Raw genomic sequence first — 23,372 nt, 5'->3', positions numbered from 1 at the left:
TATTAGTTGTTAATGGAAGGGCTGAAGAGCAAGAGAATCACAGAAATAGGATGTCTAGATTGAAGAAAGGAAAGGGAAATTGCTCCTGTAGATCATAATGCCTCTTTACATCACCCTTTACAAGTCACACAGGGAAATCATTCCAATTCACAGTACGGATTATTTAAAAATGCAATCAAATATTGTTATGCCCTTCACTGCCTGGAGACCAGACAAGTCGTGGAAGAGGGAGGGACTAAGGTGGAAGAAAGGTGCTCTTTGGGTCTTACAAAGCATCCCCGGAAGTTTTATCCTCCTCTGCTCAGGATAAAAATCCCTGCAGTCACATATCCCAAAGGTTCTAATATTTTCTGAGACTCCACTGTGCCTTTATATTTTAATACCCTGACATCTGGAATCCTAAAAGTCTAATGTTTAACCATAAATACCTGCTGAGATTAAAGAGCTATAGACCAAGTCTCAATCTTTGGGGCCTATAATTGCTTGGGAAAAGAGAATGGTATTTCCCCCTCTAGCTAGAAGAAAAGACCTCTACAAGCACATATATTGGCAGACAAATTTTCTAACAACCGTTTTCTCTCTCCGTTCTGTCCTCTCATTTTCTCCCTCCCTCTCCTTCTCCCATTTTATAATACCATGTTGCTGTCATTCCCAGGGCAAATGGGAAAAAAGAGAAGCCTGGAAAACTTAAAGAAAAGACACATTTCAAGACCTAGCAACAAACAGTTGAAAACATGCTGGCTGCTCTCTGTTAGGCAGCTGAGCACACGTCTCCACACTGAAACTTGAGTTTCCCCATTATTCAGTTACAAACCACTTCATCACTCTATGTGCTCACAGTCAAATGCCAGCTTTATTTTCTTTTTCACCAACCTCATCTTTTATTTCTGATTTGAGGCTAGTCCCTTTTAAGAGCTCCATAATGGTTTATAACTTTCTTTCTCAAGAAGTGTCCAAGAAGTAACACGGTTTGAAAAATGTTTCTTACTCTTTCCTGGGAAAGAATGGGAAACTCTCACCTGCCCTGAAGGTGGATTTGGTCAGAAGTCCCAGTCAGACCACAGTACTTTGCTGGGCATGATGTTGAGGAAAGTGTGGGAAAAGCTTATCACGAGTTTATACTTTTAGTACAATGATTCAATATATAGTTTAAAAAATAAACTTAACATTGAACCCATTTTTATCCAGTGATATATTGTGAAAGTGATATGTTGAGGTCATTTAACTCACTTCAACACTGGGAAAAATAATCTGAATTTTTTAAAAAGGTTTAATATATTCTTATTATTAAAGACTTAATTTAGATTGTAAATACTCCTATGTCTTTTTAGTTAATGTTCTTTTCCCTTTCAGAAATATATCCAGTGTGTATATAAGCAAGTATGTTTATGTCTGCTGGTATTTGGCACAGAGGGCTTATTCTTGATTCTTCATGAGAAACTGAAACTGCCCACTTTTTAAATTAAAAACATTAATTGTCTTCTTAACATCCTGTCTGTTTACTTCAAAGGGGGCGTATAACTCTATAACAGTGATTCTCAAACCTTAGCACAGCAGAATCACTTGGGGAGGACATCTGTGTGTGTGTGTGTGGATGTGTACGTATGCGTGTGTGTGGGTGTGTATGTATGTGTGTATATATGTGTGTATGTGTGTGTATTTGTGTGGATGTGTGTGTGTGGATGTGTGTTTGTGTGTGTGTTAAATACAAAGGCTTGGGCTTCACACACCTATCGACTCATGCAAACGAATGTTTAATGTCCTAGGTGATTCTGATAATAAGCCAGCTTTGGGAGCCACTGTCCTAAGCACATCAAATTTACCTCCTAAATTGAAGAAGGAGAAAAAGGGCAGGAGAAGGAGGGGGTTTTATGTTTTCTTTGTTTGTTTCAAAATTTCCAGTCTATTGAGAACCAACACATTTAAAATATAATGCAAATTATCAGACAAATTAGACACACAAAATGAAAGCCCTAAGTTTTGTTCATTAGATCCAAGAGATGTACAATTACTGTCAAGTAGCTCTGGTTCTACAGGTGACATTTCTGTCATCACCTCACTGTGGACCGGCGCAGTCTGTGGGCAGCACAGGGCGGTGGACCACTCATGGAGTCCTGCGTCTGTTGGGCCCCCTCAACCCCAGCTTTCTAACTACACTGCCTACTCCCAGCCTCGCTCTCACCGTGATCCACTCACTCCACAGCAGCTTGTACGATCTTTTCAGAAAGTGAATAAAATCCTAGCACCACCTTCCAACCCCATCTTACTAAATTACTCTGGCCTATAAAGGGGCTAAGCCCTGACTACCTGCAACTACGCCCCCTCTCATTAACCATACATCACTCCTATGGGTCTCTTTTCCACCCACCCCTCAGACACATTAAGGCCATTCTGGTATCAGAGCCCCTGCTCTGGCTGGTCCCTCTCCCCGGAAAGCTCCTCTGTCTGCTCAGAGGAGTGATTCCTCGCTCCTCATTCAGGCCTCATTGAAATTGTAACTCTATTTCTAATAGCAGCTCCCTTACACACACACACCACACCACACACTACATACACCCACACACACCTGAAGCTACCCCTCTAGCCCAAAACTCTGTTTTATTTTCTTCATACCTCTCATCACTATTGAAATATTTTTATTCATTTGTTTATAGATATAGATATATAGATATAATCTCCACTGGAACGTAAGTTTGATGAAGGCAGAAATGTTATTCACAACTATAGTTCCCATCCTTAGAAAGGCACTGGTAGACTACAGATGGTCAAATGCATTTGCTGAATGAGTGAAAATGCCAACTTCAGCACATTGTGTGAGGGTGCTCAAGGGATGCTAGCTTCCATTACACCCCCTTTCTACTTTCTATATCACGGCTAAGAAATTGTAAAATGCCATTGAAACCAAAGCTCTGATTTCCTTCAGTCTTCTCCCAATAACATCAGTAGCCATATGTACAAAGTGGGCTGAGAGGTGATTCCATGCATTTGTAGACTGGGACAGACAGGAAATGAGTCAGAAGCCAGGGTGGAAAGGTCTAGTACTGATCTAGTCCTACCTAAATGGGATATTAATTTCAAGACTTTGTTTTTATGATTTTGGATTTTCAGATGATCAGATGCCTCCATCATCAAAAGAAATTCTCTCCAGAATAAAATGCAAATGGCTCTTAGAGGTTCTCCTGCCTGGGATTAGCTGCCTTGTACCCTGTTGCCATGCATGTTTCAAAGTTGGCTGCAAATGCGAACTTACAGATAAGTACAAAACAAAATTAACAGCTCACTTTTCTCCTGGCTACACACCCTGCATTACACAGATAGCAAAACCCACTGGCACAGTGTTCCCCATAGCTGATCCACGTGGATAATTTTTGCTCCCAACACCAGAGCATATGACAATACATTGGGACCTGTGGATATCTGTCTGAATTTTGCATGTGAACTTATATGTGCAAATAAAATTTGTATTTTTCAAATTAAAAATAAACCTCAAAGGCAATGGACTCCAAACTGTTTGTTAATAAAATGGAGAAAGGCCAAAAGGGTGTGTTAAACTCAACGCCATTTGGAATAAATATAAGAGCTGGTTCCAGAGGCCTCCATTTTCATCTTTGCTGGCTGCTTCCACTGTTTTATAGATGACCATAGATTCTTGTCTTGAAGAGGAAAAATACAAAATAGACATTTATTCTCTTAAGATTAAATTTGTGCTTTTCTCCTCTACCATATTGTGGACAGAAACTGGAAAGTAGCATAAAACTATGGTTTAAAAAATGAGAAGGGACTTGAACTAGGGAAGGAGGGATCTATTCCCATTTTGGAAGTCACAGGAAAACACTCCAATCCTGTTAGTACCTGGAAGGCACCATTTACTATGTACTGTCTCCTTCACGGCAAGAAGACACAGACTGTATTTGTAGTGCGATAAACAGTGGATTCTACTGTGGGAATCCTTACAGTTGGGACCTACAGCCACCTCATTTAAAATGTTATAAAGCTTTAAAACATCAGGAGTTTAAGGCAGTCCAGCCTACACACCTCCCAATATACCTTCAGCCTCCCACACGCATGCTCACAACTGTCCATATGCTGAAAGTAAGTAGCATGTAATATTGTAATACCTATCAGAGTTTTACCATTGAATCATGTTTCATAACCAAGACAAAGAGTGGTGAAAAAATAAAATATACAGCTTTTCAACCAGCAGCAAATATGCTTGTGCCTAAACAGTATATTTACACCACATGGTAATAAGCATCACCTGAGAATTCACTGAAAGAATATTATTATTCACACCTGGAGTATTTGATGGACATTTTAGAGTTCCTGTTTGCAAGAGACATTTTCAATGTCACCCCATATCTTCCCGGCATTCACCTTCACATACCAAAGATGGCTGCTACAAAAACCTACCACTCCTTTCTGAGGAAGGTTTTTCCTTCCTCAGAAGGAAACCTTCCAGGAAACGTTTTTCCTGGCCTTGGGAAAGAGCGTGATTGGCCTGTTCAGGGAAAGCCAAAGGGCTGGAGAGTTAGTGTACCCAGGAGCATCCCTCGGCCAATGAAGAGTAAGGTTTTGAAGTGTCAACATTTTAGCTTCTGCATGGCTTAGCTGGGACAACTGTGGGTCACGTCTCCAGGAGTCCCCATTTGGGGCATATTGAGTCTGAGATGCGAATTATACCTCCCAGTGGAGTCATTTGGTTATAACAGACTACAGTTCAGGGTGGAGTCTGGGCTGGAGATATAAATTCATCAGCAGTAAATGGTATTTCAACTTTGGACTTAGGAGCAAGATAGGAAGAGAAGATAGTCCTGGAATATTCAAAACTTCAAAAGAGAAAGGGAGACTAGAAAAGAAGTCTGAAAAGAGACATCCAATGAAGTAGGAAGAAAGTTGGGAAAGTTCTTTGGATGTACTTGCAGCAGTTTCCACCTGAACAAAAATGTAAACTCAGAGTTGCGTTGTTTGTAGAAGCAGAAAGAGGATGATCTCTCCAGGGGTCCAGCTATAAAAACTGATAGCCCGATGGGCTTGTAAAAGCAAGAAGAATAAGAAGGGATTTTGATCATAGCCCCCAGGGACAATTAGAAGATGGAGAAAAGGAAGGCAAAAAGAAGGCATGCCATCTAGTCTACCACCCTTTCCAGAGTGAGGGCCTTTAGCTCTGGTGGAAGAGAAAGATTCAGAATCCAGAGGAACTGCTTCCAAGGCAGACACTGCGAAACGCTGAGCACAGAGAGTGCTGCTTCAGGCCCAAGAGATCAACCTAGTGAGAGGACCATTCTCTTCACCTGTGCACAGGTGGGTGTTGGGAGTCTGTACCTTTGACATGGACCACAGGCAATCTCATGGAGGGCAAAACAGTGGTATTGTGACATCCCTTAAGCACCCAACATTCCTGAGATAGAGGTGAGTTGAGCAGCTTACTGGCACAGACTCCAACTCTATTGCTCAGTTCCTCTCCAGGATATTTTGTTCCCACTGGACCACACAGCCAAACCAGCTCCGTCCCATGCTTGTTCCCTCTACTGGAGACATCGAGTTCAGATAGAACTGACCTGTGTTGAAGAAGGATCCAGTCCATTCTGCTTCAATTTTAGGAAATACAGAAACTGGTGGAGGCAGACCCAGAGCTCTCCCATCCAGATCCTTAAAGAGATATTTTCTAGGACTTTCACAGTCAGATTCAGAGCAGACCAGTATTCCTAAATCTTTCCTGGGAAGATAGATAGAAAGCAACTCTCTCATTTCCATGATAAGCCACCAAAAGGAAACATATATTGGTAGTGCTGACGTTATGAAAAATAAATTCAATAAAATTTTATTATTGCTAACGTGTTACCTAGATATGAAATAACACTCTATAGAAAATGTTATTTCCCAGTTATATGGTCAAGAAAAAAAGACAATTCTTATTAACCAAATATTCTGGATATCGAGTTATATAATCTTTACATAAATCACTAATTTTCTAAGATACAATAAAATGCCCCTAACTAATAATATTTATTAAACATGATGTGATCAATGCAATGTTCCAATGCAATGGAACTTTGGGGCCTTGCAGTATTTTAAGATTATCATTATAAATATCGATTATACTTGTACTATATAAAAACAATGTAAAAAAAGATGTTCTCATGCAATAAATATCTATTGAAAACCTACTACTTGTACGTTGGGGAATACAATGGTGATAAACATAGGCATCAGAATTTAGAGTCAAGCAGGGTATATAAAGAAGTTATTGGTTATAAATAAATAAGTTATTATTATTCAATTATAACACTGAATTATAGAGAATTTATTTTATTTCCTCTCATCTAACATTTTTAGGTATCATTAGTAATAATACTAAATATTTATTGCATGCCAACCATGTGTCGGGTATTAATAGTACAAATAATCAAATGCTAATATCATTTAGCTTTATAACTATTTCATCCCATAGGTAAGACTTGAACATAAAGAAGATTGGACAGTAGAAAAAAATGACACACAAATTGTATACCTAATAATGTTTAGGTTCCAAAAACGGTTCAGGGATGGGCATCAAAAAGAGATTGGTGTTGGGCCAAACATATAAACTTTCTAATTAGGGTGCTTTTCCTGATTCTTTTATTCCAACTAAAGAATTTTTCCCAATGTTATAGGAAAGAAAAAAATAACTATTTTCCCTGCTCTGACTTTCCCACTCCCTCTTACAGCAAAAAAAACCAAAAAAAAATTCCTTGTCTAGTTTTCAGATTCTTGAATAAAATTCTCAGATCATATGTTCAAGAACAGTAGTTATGCCTGGTCTGAGAGCAAATATCTGTCTAAGCCATACGGTTCATTCTAGGGACTCCTAACAGCAGACATGGTCTCCTTCCCCACCAGTGCCTGCACAAGGACACCCAAGCCTCCTTCTGAAAACTAGTGACACCATACTCCATGGAAGGTTCAAGAATCAGGGTCAATTTTTTCCATTGATTTAGAAAACATCCCAAAGAAGTACCTCTAATAAAGATAAAACAATTAAACAATATCAATAAAACTTGCAATCCATCACTTCTGCCGCTTTTGTCTGCCAGAGGACATCACGTGGTGGATTCCAGATTCAAGGAAGAGAGAAACAGTGTCTTTCTCTTCAGTGAGAGAGATTGCAAAAATTGTATCTCAAAGGGCACAAATATAGGAGGGTAAAGAATTGGGACCAATCAATCTACCGTATTTTTCTAGAAGGACTTATTTCTATTCCCATTGATGATTTTATCCTTGTTTAAAAAACATGTTGAGGTATTTGGAGAATTACCAAACCCTTCATAAATATGGCTCACCATAAATACCAAAACCGGTACCTGGTTTGTAAAGGAGGAAAGTAGAACTTGTTTTTATCTTTGATCTTTAGCATCCTGGTCCTCTCTGCCGTTATTAGAGGCACGATCCCAGTGTCCTCTGCATTGGACAGAATGCAGACATCTAGATCATCGCTATAGCAACTCTTCACAAAACTAGAAAAGGTCACATCTGAAAAAAAATGTTTAAGGTATTACAACATTATATCATGTAAACTACCAACCACAAATACAGACTACGCAACTAAATATTCCTATACTAATGTATGTCCAGGAGTAAGTTTAAGCTACTGTCCAGGGTAGTTCCAGGAGTTTACATAAATCTTGACTTAAAATATCTTTAATTCTTGAAGACATGGACATTGTATACAAAGCAGAAGAGCATTCCAACACATTGACATCTTAAGAGCAATACTTTCCATCAAAGGTTTGATCAAAATCCAGTGAGGAGTGAGTACAATAGTACAAAAGAGAGCTGATAGAAGATTCTCTGCGTAGGTTGTAGTATAATTGGATTAAATCCTGGCTGCCCCACCAACTACTTGACAACTTCACTGAGGCACAACTTCCGCGTATCAATTTCCTCCTCTGTATGACAGGAAAAGTAACACGTACCTAAGAGATTAGGCATATAATCAAATTAAATATTTCCCTGGGAAAGCTCTTCAACAAGTATAGAGCGGTGACTTTTTAAAGAAATCACTCACTGTCATTATACACTACCATTGTGGTTATCAATGCCCAGTAGATGGTCAATTGGACAGCAAGCACCAGACGACACTGTACGCTTTTGTTGATATAATTTCAAAATGCTGTTAAAGCTTCTATGCACAGATGTATGACACTACATTGCTTGGAAACCCAAACATCCTACCTTGAAGTTTCATGATGCCTGAAATTAAATGGCCATTCCTCACTTTGTGCCATGGCTCCTGAGGCCACCGATTTGGTTCCGAGGTGAATACAGGCCACAAAATACCAACTCGACCCCCTCTGGGATTGGAAGGAGCTCGATCAGGTGATGTCACGTTGGCAGAACGAGGCTTAACTCTATCCTGAATGCAGTCAAAAGATGAGCTAGTGGCCACGATGACTGAATTCCTAACCACAATCTGTAGATTTTCACTATAACACTGTGGGGCAGGAGACACATAAACTACTGCCAAAAGGCCAATAGTATTGTCGACCAGAGTGAGGTTCTCTATTTCCATGGCATGCTCCACATGGAGCATGGCACCGTAGTCAAAGTTCTTGAAAGCCAAGAAGCCAGAGATATTGGTACAGTTGTCAAGTCCAGTCTCCTTATAGAGATGAAGGCCGTGAAGACTTGAGTGGGCCACGTTGTCAGACCAAAGGGCTTCAGGAGAGGAGCACCTGTAGCCTCGGATGTGAAAGCCAAGTCTCTCTGATCCTGCCACAACGTTGCCACGGAGATGGATGTCCTTTGCCTGATTCACTTTGATTCCTGCCACCCAAATGGGAGACCAGGCTGACTGTGTCATCAGAACCACAAGGTTATTAGAGAGAGAATAGTCCTGACCCTCCAAATCAATGCCATGGCCAGCTGTGCTAAACACTACATTGTCATTTAAAACGATCCCCTGACTGGCAGCTGCACGAATGCCCCCACCACAGCTTTGGTGCAGAGTAGAAGATATTATCCAGGATCCTGCCGACGTATCAGTGAGCTCGATGGAGGAATACAGTGGCGAGCCAAAGTTCTGAATTTCCACATTGAAAAGTTGAAGGATACCTGCAAGCAAAATGCATGTCATCAGGTACTTGCTTCTTCCCTACAAAAGGCAGGATGGGGCTTCCCTGGTGACGCAGTGGTTGAGAGTCCGCCTGCCGATGCAGGGGACACGGGTTCGTGCCCCGGTCTGGGAAGATCCCATATGCCGCGGAGCGGCTGGGCCCGTGAGCCATGGCTGCTGAGCCTGCGCGTCCGGAGCCTGCGCGTCCGGAGCCTGTGCTCCGCAATGGGAGAGGCCACAGCAGTGAGGGCCCCGCATACAGCACAAAAAAAAAAAAAAAAGGCAGAAGGATGGTCCATCCAATGGCATCGGGATATGCAGATTTTTCATTAAAATATGTTTATTTTCAGCACCAGAACTATATTTTACGTCATTGAGTCTCACTAACAAAATCTGAATCATTAAAAATATCACAATACTGCATGAAAATTTTCCTGTGCATTCTGAAGAGTCTGGTGATAGGATGGAGAGAGATGAAAGAAAGACAGGAGAAGGAGATAGGCTTTGGGGATGGGCACAGCTAGCTTAAAGATTCTGGGCACCTGTCTGTAGGGCTGGGTCAAGGAACTGGCTAAGAATGAAAGTAATGTGGCTTCCTGGCCACTCACCTCAAAGTCATGTCTCCTTTCAGGGACCCCATGTGAAAAGGCCACAGCCATCCCCACAAAGATATTGCATGAATGAAATGCCAACTATATACAATATATTAAGCATTTTTAAAGAAGAGTATAAGTGCAAAACTTCTGCTCAGTGGATGTCCAGAAACATAACATTCTTCTTGATGAAGACATAATACAGGTGGATAACATATTTTTAAGTGACTTTAAGACCCTTAAATTTTTTTCTGTATTTTATTCTAGCCATACTATAATCCCTGTTTCCTTTTCACAATAAGAAGATTTTCTACATTTTTTATGTCAAGGGAGAATAGTGAATTATTTAGTCTTATTGGGAATTTTATTTGTACTTTAAAAATAGATATTGTTAAAACAGTATAAAATACAGTCACTAGATTGATTTAAAAATATAATGAGCACAAATTTGTCAGTGTATATACTCTTGGTAAAATAGATAATAACATGAATATGGGGGGAAATGAGTTGAATTAATAAATATAACACCTAACTCTAATATAGCACTCATTATATACCAGGCACTGTTCTATATGTGTGTGTGTATGTGTATCATATATATATATATATATATATATATACACATATATACTCTTAATTTTTGTAAAAATCCTATATTTGATAGGTGCTGTTATCCCCATTTTACAGATAAGAAACCTGAACCCTTGCAAATCAGCTGCCAAGAAGAACCAAGCTATTGTGAGAAGGGCAGATGACATGTGTGTGTCTTTCTTGATGGTCAAACAGGATTCCAATGTATCTAGATTTCTCAAATGACACTGATTAAGGAGACACTGGTAGGCGGTGTGGAAATATTCACAGAATGATAAAACATCTGAAAACTATTTGTCTGGTGATAACACTTTTTGATGTAATTTAAAGCATCCCCTGCCAGCAGCACCTAGCTGAGAGGGCCATGGGACCTGCCTCTGAGAACTTTGGCACAAAGGACACCATGCTAGAGTGTGTCCACACATAAAAGCTTATTTTGTAGAATGGAAAGTGGTTCTAGAATCTTGGTCAAGGCGATGGATCATTATCATTTTACTTAGTGTTCTTTTTTTCCATCATACTTACATGGTTATAATTCATAGTTTTTAATTGTACAAGATCTTTTTACTTGTGTGCATATTAACCAATGATTGAAAACTAGTCAATAGTAAATACTTAAGATGTCTTGAGCATTCAGATGGAGAATTAAGCAATGATTTTGTTCACGACTGTTTTCTTATTTTTCCTTTTGTTTATCACAATTCTGAGCACAACGTGCTGGATATTTCTGGTCAGAAGGAAGAGAATGACAGAGGCCTCTGATTTAAAAGCAGGAATTGTTAAGTCCTGGCCTACGTTTCTGCCCTGTAACCATTCAACACCATAGCTGGCACCCTTGACCTACACCTGAAGATGCTACCTCATCTAGGCTCTGGAATATGTTACAGAAAAACGCAAGGGTTCTTAATACAGTGTCGGGACCTGGATTGGATTCTGGAATAGAAAGAGGACATTAGTGGAAAAACATGTGGAATCTGTATAATGTCTTGAGTTCAGTTAACACTAATGCACCAATGTTAATTTACTGGTTTTGACAAATGTATCAGAGTTCTCTCAGATTTTCACAGTAAAGGAAACTGGATGAAAGGTACACAGGAACTCTCCATACTACCTTTGCAACTTTTTTATAAATCTAAAGTGATTATAAAATTAAAAGCCTATCAAGGGCTTCAGAATCAGGCTTGAATTTGAATGTTACATCTGCCACTTGCGAGCTGGATTACTTTTCTAACTCTTCATTTATTTCACTCACATTTATTAAGCACCTAATACTCAGCAGTTACCATATTAGGAAACCAGGGCTGAAAGCCCCAAACTTACCCTCTAGAAGTTCAGAAGTTCATAATGGAGTTTTATAAATTAGCAGGCTATTTTATTATAGACTCAGTTTCCTCATCTATAAAAATGAGGATAGGGCTTCCCTGGTGGCGCAGTGGTTGAGAGTCCTCCTGCCGATGCAGGGGACACGGGTTCGTGCCCCGGTCCGGGAAGATCCCACATGCCGCAGAGCGGCTGGGCCCGTGAGCCATGGCCGCTGAGCCTGCGCGTCCGGAACCTGTGCTCCGCAACGGGAGAGGCCACAACAGTGAGAGGCCCGCATACCGCAAAAAAAAAAAATGAGGATAGGGCTTCCCTGGTGGCGCAGTGGTTGAGAGTCCGCCTGCTGATGCAGGGGACACGGGTTCATGCCCCCGTCCGGGAAGATCCCACATGCCGCGGAGCGGCTGGGCCCGTGAGCCATGGCCACTGAGTCTGCGCTTCTGGAGCCTGTGCTCCGCAACGGGAGAGGCACAACAGTGAGAGGCCCGCGTACCGCGAGGATAAAATGTCTTTCTCACATAGATATTAGGATTAAATGAAACAAAGTAGGCATGGAAACCATCGTGGTTCCTAGTCCATAAGAAGCATCGAATACAGATTCTCTTTCCCTTCCCCAGGGATGATTTAAGAGCCCTGACCATCAACCCAGAGGCTCAGGACTGAGCCAGCATTGCTGGTGGTTGGGCTCTGGCTTTGGTGCTCAGCTGTAAGAATCGGCCTTCTGTCCTGCTCTGGTGATCAGGTTCCAGCCTGGACTGCAGTTACCGTGGAAAGGGGCCCTGTCTTGTGCTCCCTCCCTAATTCTCTGTCTTCATAAACTGCAGGGTAGTTTTCGTTTTACACAACCACAACCGGGATTCAGCCTTTGTCTAGCCTTCCAGAGCAGGGTTCCTCCACCTCAACATGACTGACATTTTGGACCAGATAATCCTTTCTTGTGGGAGGCTGTCCTGTGCCTTATAGAATGTTGAGCAACTACCTGCTATATGCCAGAAGCTCCACCAAAGCTGTGACAAGCAAAAATGGCTCCAGATATTGTCAAATGTCCTTTGGCCAGGAGGGAAGAGCAAAATCACTTCTGTTGAGAACTGACGGAGCTGGAGCTTATGGAGAGAGAGCTTGTTCTATGAACCAGAAATCGCGAACTTCGGACGCGCAGGCTCAGCGGCCATGGCCCACGGGCGCAGCTGCTCCGCGGCATGTGGGATCTTCCCGGACCGGGGCACGAACCCGCGTCCCCTGCATCGGCAGGCGGACCCTCAACCACTGCGCCACCAGGGAAGCCCTCGAACTTTTAAGGTTCAAACATTGCTCTTTACTATACTGGTAAAGCAGATATACCCACAAAAAGTGTTCCGTGCTCAATATATTTGGGAAACCGTTAGATCCTTTGCTCTAGGCTTTCTCAGAGCCTTTATTATATTCATGTACGCAGTGACTTTCTGAGATGGAGCTTTATTTGACTAGGAAACAACTTGGGAATCAATTTTAAGGAACCTACTAAGTTTAAGAAAAAGGTACTAATCAAATAACTTTGCAGCATTCCAGAAGAGCTAAAGCTTGAAAGAAATGAGAGAAATTTAACTGATCCCTAAAGCAGTCTAGAATATGGAAATCATTCTTATTTAAATTTACACTATTAATTTATACCATGAGATGAGGCCTGCCATCAAATAGAGCATGCTACTGGGAAAGAGTAATAGAAATTCAGGAAAGAGATAAAATTCAATGGGTCATTAAATCATCTATAATTTCAAAGCAGAGGAAATTTCACATCTGCTGAAGATTTTTTTTTTTGAGGTAAAAATGTGCCTGTGTGCTGATAGCTAGTATATTATTTTAACATCACACTGATAATTAAGCACAGATTAGTACTGAAAATTCATAGCTTCTCAGAGCACAGAGAAGTATCTATTTCAAATATTTTGTTTTATAAATGAAAATTCCCACCGTTGGAATTTCTGAGTGTCCCAGATGCATAGCCTCCAATTGGTAGTGCTTAGTAACTTAAAATTTCAGTTACCTGAAAATTCTTCCACGCTGGACTTCCTGAAGGACCCCACAAGTAGTCTCCCCCCGCATGATGTATCACCTTGGATTTGTATGTTTCGGGTCAGAAGTCCAACCTCTGAAGCCAAACGAATGTGTCGGCCATCCTCCATGACGTGGACACTTCCTGGGGCAACGGGAGTTGGGAAAGGAAAAAATTTTTAAAACCTATTTCGGAGATCGCCAGCTGGGGACCCAGTGAACCTGACAAATAAAAACACTCCTTTCCCCGCGGAAGTCCTCCCAACATTAAGGTCTGCTTTTCCTCGGGCGTCCTCCACAAACGTCGGCTGAGAAATGAAAAGCCCGTTCACTGGTCTCTCATTGGGATCAGAGTGAGCGTGTTTGAGCAAGAATTCATTTGTCCTCAATCACTATGGGTACCGGGACAGGGATGTCAGGGAAGACCGGTCCAGTTAGTGGGGTCCCCGGTCTCCTTCCTTCCATTCCTCAGTGTGAGATTCCCGCCTTTGGTTGTGCATTGTTCCTGAACCTCTTTGAGAGAGCGAGGAATCGCAGATCCACTGAGGCAGTGATAGGACTGAAGCAGCAGCGGCAACGCCCTCTCCTGGCGGGTCTGGAACTCGTCACTCCCAGAAAGAGCCTCCCCAGTCTTGCTGGTTTGTTCCACTGCCCACCCCACTTTGCATTGTACGTTGTGTATTATAGGCAAGGATTGCTAACGATGTCTCTTTTCCCCGCCGCTCTTTAGAAACAAAATCATCCTTAAAACCATGATTTAGAAATAGCTTTAGATACAGTCCTGCTGAAAGCATGTATTTCCCTCTCACATATCAGAGACAAGAAAGATATCCCCTAATCCCTTTATGTCCATGTTTTTTACTTATTAGCTATATTTCCTGGGTTAAATTTATTTATTAGGCTGAAGCGGGAAATATGGTTATTTATTATTTATATGCAATATATTTTAAGTGTGTATACTGTATTAAAATATTCAGTACTTTTTTTTTTGAAGAAAAAGGTATTTGGCTTTTATTTATTTATTTATATTTTGGGGCAGTAGTAGTAGTCAATTGATACAATGAACTTCATGTCATGAAGGACACATTCCTAAGTATGGAAAAAGGAGCCATTATTTACAATGACTACCACATTCTAAGTGGCTGTGTGATTCAGTATGCCAGGAAATGAACTGGAAACTCATCTCCCATGAGATTTATTCTGGCTCAGCCATGAAAATGCCCGGTGACCTTGAACATGGTTCTTAACCCTTCTGCTTGCTTCTAGGCTTGCCATTATAAATAAAAAGTTTAAAAATTCCCTCACATCAAAGATTTTTTTTTAATTAGGCAATAAAATTAATGAAGGGATGGAGATAAAGCCTTCTAAGGATGAGCCTAGGGCAGCAGTAAAATATTATCCATCCCCTCTGAACGCCGATCAGATCCAAGGTCCCAAGGCAGGTTGCTGAACACGTTTTTCTTGGCTCATTCACTTCCCTTAACTAACAAACCAAAGCCTTACCGATGTGCCGGTGTCTGAGCCGTTCATGGATGCTAACATGGTGGCCCCTGACTTCTTTCACAGTGAGGACCTCTGCTTCGTGAGGTTCATATGAAGAGGAACTAAGGACAATCTTGTCTTGGGGTCGCCAATCCACTGTGTTCTCGACTATAATTCTGTAACAGCATAAAGATGGAATCAGGTACACTGGCAGTACAACACAGGTGACCTACTAAACTCCAGGGAGAAGAGGAAATCCACTGCAGACAACAATTCCCACCAGGGAGAGTAAAGTAGAAATATCAAGTCAAGACAGAGAAAAAAGGTCTTTGCAAAAAAATTAATGCCAATGGAGTTCATCTTCTGGCTGATATGTATACAATACAGGGTTAACAAAGATATTCTGTGGCCATGAAGTACCAGACAAAGCAACAAGAAAGAGTGAAAGTTCCAGAGTTTAGTATATGCCGTCTACATATGGCTTCCTAAAATGGAAATCGTCTTCCTCGATTGGGAAACAGTTTGAATAATAAAGGTATTTCAGAAGGGATCTTTTCTCAAATTTTCTGAAGACCTCTAATACCATTTTCAGACAACTAATCATCATGCATTAAGGCTCATACCTTCGTGGTCAAGCAGAAACAGTGTGAATCCTAGAGGTTCCACTTAGTAGCTGTGTGACCTTGAGAGATCACATAACTCTTTTGAGTTTCATATCTTCATTTGAAAAGTGACGATATTTCGAGCTTCCCTTCCCCATCTCTCTGTTATTGCAGGGACAAAGGTATGTATTCTCTGAGGGTGCTAAGTTCCAAGCATTGTGCTTTCATCACAATATGTAATAAGGGTTTTGTTCACTTTTATTTTTTTAACTCACATTTAATAAAGTTTTTGTTCAATCGTTCCCTGCTGCCTAGCTTTTCCAGTGAATATATTTGCTTTATTCTCCATTTACAGTCATTACCAACTTCAATAGCGTAAGTTTATATTAATGGCCTGCCTCTTTTGCTAATGTCCACACTTTAGCAAGTGTTGACAATAGAGTCTCCTCTACCAGTAAAGGTTCATCCAGGCAGCAGGTCCACGTGAAGGCCATTCAACCGAGCAATATATATTGTCCGCTCTAAGCAACAGTATGCACCAGACACTATCGTAGGTGCTAGAGACATAATGGTAAATAAAACATATGGCCTTTGTGTTAAAAAATGACAACTTAGATTTTGAGTAGCAGACACCCTTAAAGAGTCTATTGTGTGAGTGGGGAATTCACAGATGCTTCGTACATAATATTAACACCAAAAAAGAAAGAAAGAAATTAAAGGGGGTCATTCTTGGGCCAATGATATGAATCTGTTATGAACCAAAGATTGTAATTAATTTAAATCTGTGTGCCTGAGGTTAGACAGAGAATAAGAGAGAGTAAAAAAGAGAAAAAAAAAGACAATTGTGGATGGTTGCAATTTTAATTAAAGAATTTAGAGTCTTTGTAAGACAGGATTTGCTGATTTGCTATTACATCCTAGAAAACTCACAGTTACAAAATAATAAAGCAACCCCTAACTTTTAAAGGTGAGGAAGCTAAGATTCAGAGAGAAAAAATAACAAAACTCAAGATTAGATAACTAAATGGAGTTAGAGGTTGAATTAGGACAAAGGAAGGCTCCTGATCAAGTCCTCGTTCTTTCCATTAAATGACATCACTCCACCTGTTTGATTCTTAGTTCTTCACCTGCAATAAAAAGCAAAACTCCCACATTTCATAATGACTGTATTACGATAATCCATGAATTTATGAGGTCTATGACCCATACAGTGGATTATTATACAGCCATTAAGAAGCACATTGTAGCAGAGCACTGAATTACAATGAATTCTGCTCATTATGTACTGGTTGAAAAGAGATGGATATAAAATAATATGCCCCATTTATTTTTAATAAAAATAATGCATGCACAAAAACAGAAAATAGGAAAGATGCACACTAAAAATGTCAGCTCACCAGTGGAAGGTGGGTTTATTAGTCATATTCACTTAAATCTAAATTTCCTAACTTACCAGGTAGTATATTGAAGTAAGAAAAAAATACCTCTTAAAAATAAAACCAGGGCTTCCCTGGTGGCGCAATGGTTAAAGAACCTGCCTGCCAATGCAGGGGACATGGGTTCGAACCCTGGTCTGGGAAGATCCCACATGCCATGGAGTAACTAAGCCCGTGTGCCACAACTACTGAGGCTGCGCTCTAGAGCCTGTGAGCCACAACTACTGAGCCCACATGCCACAACTACTGAAGCCCACACACCTAGAGCCTGTGCTCTGCAACAAAAGAAGCCACCACAATTAGAAGCCCATGCATCGCAACGAAGAGTAGCCCCTGCTCGCCATAACTAGAGAAAGCCAGCATGCAGCAACAGACCAAACACAGCCAAAAATAAATAAATAAAATAAATAAATTTATTTTAAAAAACATGTTTAAAAAAAAAAGAAAGAAAGAAAATCAGGTGATGAGTATAAAGTCACACCAAACCAAGTTAGCAGTATAACTGAAATCAATTCTTTCCTTCATGGCCAATGTTACTGGGATAATCTTTTTATTTTTATCTATATTATTGAATAGAACTTTTCAGACAATAGGTTACCACAATGTTCAGGAAAGTTACTTGTGAAAATGAGATTAAAACTTATTCCCTATGGAGCACAGGAGATTTTTAGGTCTGTAAAAGTCTTATGTGTAATACTATAAGGATGGATACATGTCATTATATATTTGTCAAAACCTACAGAACAACACAAAGCATGAACCATAATGTAAACTAAGAAATAAATAAAGCCTCATCCCCCGACTTCCTTATATAAGTCCTCTGCTCCAGCCTGATAAACCTACTCACTCTGCCAAGAAACAGATAATGTTTCTCACCTGTCACTTAAAATGTCATCGCCCTTATTCTGCTCTTCAGTCCTAAAAACTTACTGGAGTTCCTTTGCCTTCAAGAAGGGGGCAAAGGGGGTCTCATGGCATGGGGGTCTCTTCTCCACCCAGTCACCTTTCTGTTCATCATTTTGACACAATAGATACTGCTGCCTTGTAAATGATTTTGTACTCTTGTCTTCTGTGGCTGTTCAACTTTGATATTGTTAGTTAATATTTAATGAAAATGTGACTATCCAGCTATGTAAACCCCAGAGCACCTCGCAATTTTCTAGGCAAAGAGAAAAAGGAATTATTGAAATTATTATCCCAAACTTTATATTAAAAACATAAATGAACTTAAGTCAACCTTTTTCATGAAGACTTCCCAAACTTTACAGATTCATAAACATTTCTCTCTCCTCTATACTCCTGAAGCCTTGAGATTCTATATCTCATAAGAACATACACAGATGGCAAGGGAGCATGACCCTATGTCCACACAGCAACAGTGGTAACTTGAGAAAATTTTGATCCTCATATCAATAGACTAAAAAGTTTTGCTAGTCAAGTATCAGTATTCAGTATTCCTTAAATTCCAATATCCACTCTTCCTATTTGCAGTCTTTGACTCTTATGGTTGCCCTTCAACCATTTCAAGAAATCCTAGCTTGGGCTTCCCTGGTGGCGCAGTGGTTGGGAGTCCTCCTGCCGGTGCAGGGGACACGGGTTCATGCCCCGGTCTGGGGAGATCCCACATGCCGCGGAGCAGCTGGGCCTATGAGCCATGGCCGCCGAGCCTGCGCGTCCGGAGCCTGTGCTCCGCAATGCGAGAGGCCACAACAGTGAGAGGCCTGTGTACCGCAAAAAAAAAAAAAAAATCCTAGCTTAAGGATTTGAATCCCAGCTTAAGGATTTGAATCCCAGCTCTATTTCATGTATCTGATTAATACTAATAAGAATCTTATAGCTACAGGGAAGAGGAGAGACCTGCTCATTGTTCTGAGCAAAACACACCAAAATTAATAAATAAACAAAAAAATTAAGAGTTGTTTGCAACATAATTGGACCTAAATAGAAACCATATGAGAAGAGAGAGGAAACAATAATCACTGAAGAAGTCTCCTGAAAGATAACTTTTGAAAAGTATAAAGAAGATATCAGCAGTTTCCATTATTCTGGCATTAAATTTTACCTAGTATAGGGAAAATATAATACTTTTCGTCAAAAGAACATAATTACAAAGAATGAAAAAGAATATACTTCCAAATTTGATTTAAAAGTTTTTACCACTGTGTATAAAACATTCATATAGAAACACCCATAACTTAAATGAATTTAACTAAACTTTGGGGAGGTCTTAATGATAATAGCTGCACTTGACCACAGTCTCAGAGTGTCCAGATGCCAAAATGTTTTCCTCCAAGGAATAAGAGTGGCCATAGACTTCTGAACTCTAGTAATACTGAGGCTTTTTTTTTTTAAACTCCAGTTTAAACTTTCTTTTGTCAACTGCCGTTGAAATCTCCTGACACTCTCAGACCACACTGGACTATGTGAGGTGTTTAAGAAATCGAATCCTGTAATGATGCTGATGGTGACAATAAGAATAGCTGTCGTAGGTGTCAACTGTTTGTCTACCTGACCTCCTTTCTCCTTTGTTCCAGGAAATCCACCACATCTCTTCTGAGAACCGCTCTCCTCACCCACCACACTAAGTGGTCCTAGTGAGATCTGAGAATTGCAGTCTCACAAGCCTTTTACCAAAGGGTGAGCAAGGGATCCAACCTGTCTTTGTTGATCGAAATCCTTCCCCTTTTCCAGCTTTATGAGGTATAATCGAAAACTAAAATTGTAAGATATTTAAAGCGTAGAATAGATGATTTGATATACGTACCCATCGTGAAAGGATTTCCCCCATTGAACGAATTAATACATCTGTCACCTCACATATTCACCCCTTTCTTTTGCTGGGTGAGAACACTTAAGTTCTACTCTCTTAGCAAATTACACAGTACAGTGTTATCAACTGCAGTCACCTGGACTTTTGAATTGAAACTAAGGGGAAAGAGAAATGTCCTCCCTGGTGGTAAAGCTGGGAAGAGCCGACAGCTCTGGGTTCACGTGCACCCTACAGAACGTGGAAACCTCTTCAGCAGAACTAAATGAGGTTGAAATATAGAAACAGGAGAGGTGGAGGGAGGGCCTGATGCAATCTCCCAAGTGGATGAAGAAGGGTGGCTTTTACTTTTACTTTTGACTGAAAGAATCAGGATTCTTACAATACAATACAATAACTACGATAACTACCACGTCGTGAGGCTGACTTGGAGCCAGAAACCGGGCTAAGTTCTTTATCCACATTAATTTACTTAATCCTTATAACTACTCTATTAACCAGGCATTATTATTCTCATATTATAGAAAAAGAAACTGAGACTCAGAGAGAATACTTTACCCAAAATTACACATTTAGTTAATTGCATAATTAGAAGTATTTTAACCTGCCTGCCCTAAAAGTCCAAGCTCATTTTCATTGTAGAAATCTATTGCCCTCCTCCCTTCCTAACTCACATGTCTTTTCCTAGCATGGAGACAATAGGCAATCTGAGATTAGCACCCACTAGTTCATTGGACCAGAAGGAATCATCTTCTTTTGGAGACTACAAAAGTGATCCTGAATTCCTGCTAATAAATGAATGAGGCCACCAGCTCTACGTTCTAACATTTGAACTAAATTTTTATAGTATAATAATGAGGTTTGAATAATGAGCCAAAAAATGAGAGTAGTTTTTGAAATTAAATTCAAGGTTCTAATTTATTAGACAAGATGCCATTGAGTCAACAGGCTCAACAAGCTCTGATTTCCAGAAAAGATACATCAATCCAGCATAGCAGGCATTTATTGGAACTCTTCTTTATGCTCTGTTGTGTACTAGATGCTAAGTAATACACCGAATCAATAAAAAAACCCAATATTTTCCTCTCCTATAGAAGCTGCTTGGAAGAACAGGAAATACATACCTGAAGCAGTTCAGTATCAATCACTAAGAAGCGTATTTAAATTAAAATTATAAATCAGAAAATCACATGGAATAGTGATTCAGACAGTGGGAAAATCATTGTGTGCTGGAGGGGAGATTGAATGCCTTGTACGAGATGTGATGGAATCTTTAAGGATCAGTAGGAAGTGTAAAGGTAAAGAGGAGATGCAAGGGTACTTTTGACCCTCTAATTGCATATATCAAATATTTAGTAAGCCAGTACAGAAGCTGTTATAGAAAACCATGTGGAAGTGCCAAAGTGAGAATGTAGCAGAAAGGAGACAAACAAGAAATATTCCAAACAAATGTATCCATAGAGCAGCCACTGTGGAAAATAGTACAGAGGTTCCTTAAAAACTAAAAATAGAGTTACCATATGATCCAGCAATCCCACTCCCAGGCATATATCCAGAAAAGACAAAAGTTCTAATTTGAAAAGATACATGCACCCCAATGTTCATAGCAGCACTGTTCACAATAGCCAAGACATGGAAACAACCCAAGTGTTCACTGGCAGATGAAAGGATAAAGGAGGTGTGGTATGTATACACAATGGACTATTACTCAGCCATAAAAAAATAATGAAATAATGCCATTTGCAGCAACATGGATGGGCCTAGAGATTATCATACTAAGTGAAGTTAGAGAAAGACAAATATTATATGATATCACTTATATGTGAAATCTAAAAAATAATACAAATGAACTTATTTACAAAAGAGAAACAGACATATAAAACAAACTTATGGTTACCAAAGGGGAAGGGGGGTGGGATAAATTGGCAACATGGGATTAACAGATGCATACTACCATATATAAAATAAACAACAAGGATTTACTGTATAGCACAAGGAACTACATTCAATATCTTGTAATAAACTATAATGAAAAAGAACAGGAAAAAACCCAAAGTATATCTGTAGAATACCATCATTGATTGGATATGGTAGATAATAAAATAGATATCATCAATGATAACCTTAGAATTAAAAGCCTAGGTCCTGGAAAAAGTTGAGACAAGAAATGATTTGTTCTTCAGGTCAGAGTTATTTTCTTATAAATAACAGAATAAGTTAATAAACCACTTAAGAAACAGAAAAATACCAGGACAAAGAGGCCGGCCAAGGCTTTACGCACTTTCTTTAAAAAGTAAATGAGAGGGCTTCCCTGGTGGCGCAGTGGTTGAGAGTCCACCTGCCAATGCAGGGGACACGGGTTTGTGCCCCAGTCCGGGAAGATCCCACATGCCGTGGAGCGGCTGGGCCCGTGAGCCATGGCCGCTGAGCCTGCACGTCCGGAGCCTGTGCTCCACAACGGGAGAGGCCACAACAGTGAGAGGCCCGTGTACCGCAAAAAAAAAAAAAAAAAAAAAAAAGTAAAAGAGATAAGAAAAAAATGAGGGCCTTTGAGAAAGGTTCCCTATAAGCCTACTCTTTTCCCTGTTGTCCTCTTCTCACTAAATTATATCTCACTAAATTATATCACTCTTCACCCAGTTGTTCAAGTCAGTGACCTCTGAACTCTTCCCTTTTGCCCAGCCCACCAGCAAATCATGTTGGCTCTTCTTCAACATCTATTTAACCACTTCTTTCCTCTTCCATCCTCTTACCCCAATCTAAGCCATCAGCATGTGTCACCTGAAATACTGCAATGTTACTGCAATGTTTTTTTTAATTTAATTTAATTAATTTATTTTTTATATAGCAGGTTCTTATTAGTTATCTGTTTTATAGATATTAGTGTATATATGTCAATCCCAATCTCCCAATTCATCCCCTCTTGCTTTCCACCCTTGGTGTCCATACATTTGTTCTCTACATCTGTGTCTCTGTTTCTGCCTTGCAAACTGGTTCCATGTGTACCATTTTTCTAGATTTCACATATATGCGTTAATCTACTATATTTGTTTTTCTCCTTCTGACTTCCTTCACTCTGTATGACAGTCTCTAAGTCCATCCACATCTCTACAAATGACCCAATTTCGTTCCTTTTAATGGCTGAGTAATATTCCACTGTATATATGTACTACATCTTCTTTATCCATTTGTCTGTTGATAGGCATTTAGGTTGCTTCCATGACCTGGCTATTGTAAATAGTGCTGCAGTGAACATTGGCAAAGCTTCAGTAATCAAGACGATATGGTACTAGCACAAAAACAGAAATATAGACCAATGGAACAGGACAGAAAGCGCAGAGCTAAACCCATGCATCTATGGTCAACTAATCTATGACAAAGGAGGCAAGGATATACAATGGAGAAAAGACAGTCTCTTCAATAAGTGGTACTGGGAAAACTGGACAGCTACATGTAGAA

At 40.1% G+C, this 23,372-nt stretch overlaps 1 protein-coding gene across 1 annotated transcript in view; it reads right to left on the bottom strand.

The window, feature by feature from the left end:
• Positions 1 to 23,372, bottom strand: part of PKHD1 (PKHD1 ciliary IPT domain containing fibrocystin/polyductin) — a 425,169-nt gene that overhangs the window by 96,554 nt on the left and 305,243 nt on the right. Inside the window, exons 55-59 of the mRNA XM_089918628.1 lie at positions 15,130 to 15,284; positions 13,619 to 13,771; positions 8,212 to 9,090; positions 7,341 to 7,509; positions 5,559 to 5,716 (exon numbers count right to left, since the gene is read on the bottom strand). Of these exons, the coding sequence (XP_089774754.1) occupies positions 5,559 to 5,716; positions 7,341 to 7,509; positions 8,212 to 9,090; positions 13,619 to 13,771; positions 15,130 to 15,284 (1,514 nt within the window). The remainder of the gene's footprint in view (positions 1 to 5,558; positions 5,717 to 7,340; positions 7,510 to 8,211; positions 9,091 to 13,618; positions 13,772 to 15,129; positions 15,285 to 23,372) is intronic.

The sequence above is a fragment of the Delphinapterus leucas genome, chromosome 10 (assembly GCF_059928025.1).
Source record: "Delphinapterus leucas isolate spDelLeu-1000000601 "Yukka" chromosome 10, BTC_Dleu_Yukka2, whole genome shotgun sequence".
Classification (NCBI taxonomy): Eukaryota; Metazoa; Chordata; class Mammalia; order Artiodactyla; family Monodontidae; genus Delphinapterus; species Delphinapterus leucas.
Note: the sequence above shows the minus strand (reverse complement) of the source record. Positions and strands in the feature narration are given on the sequence as shown.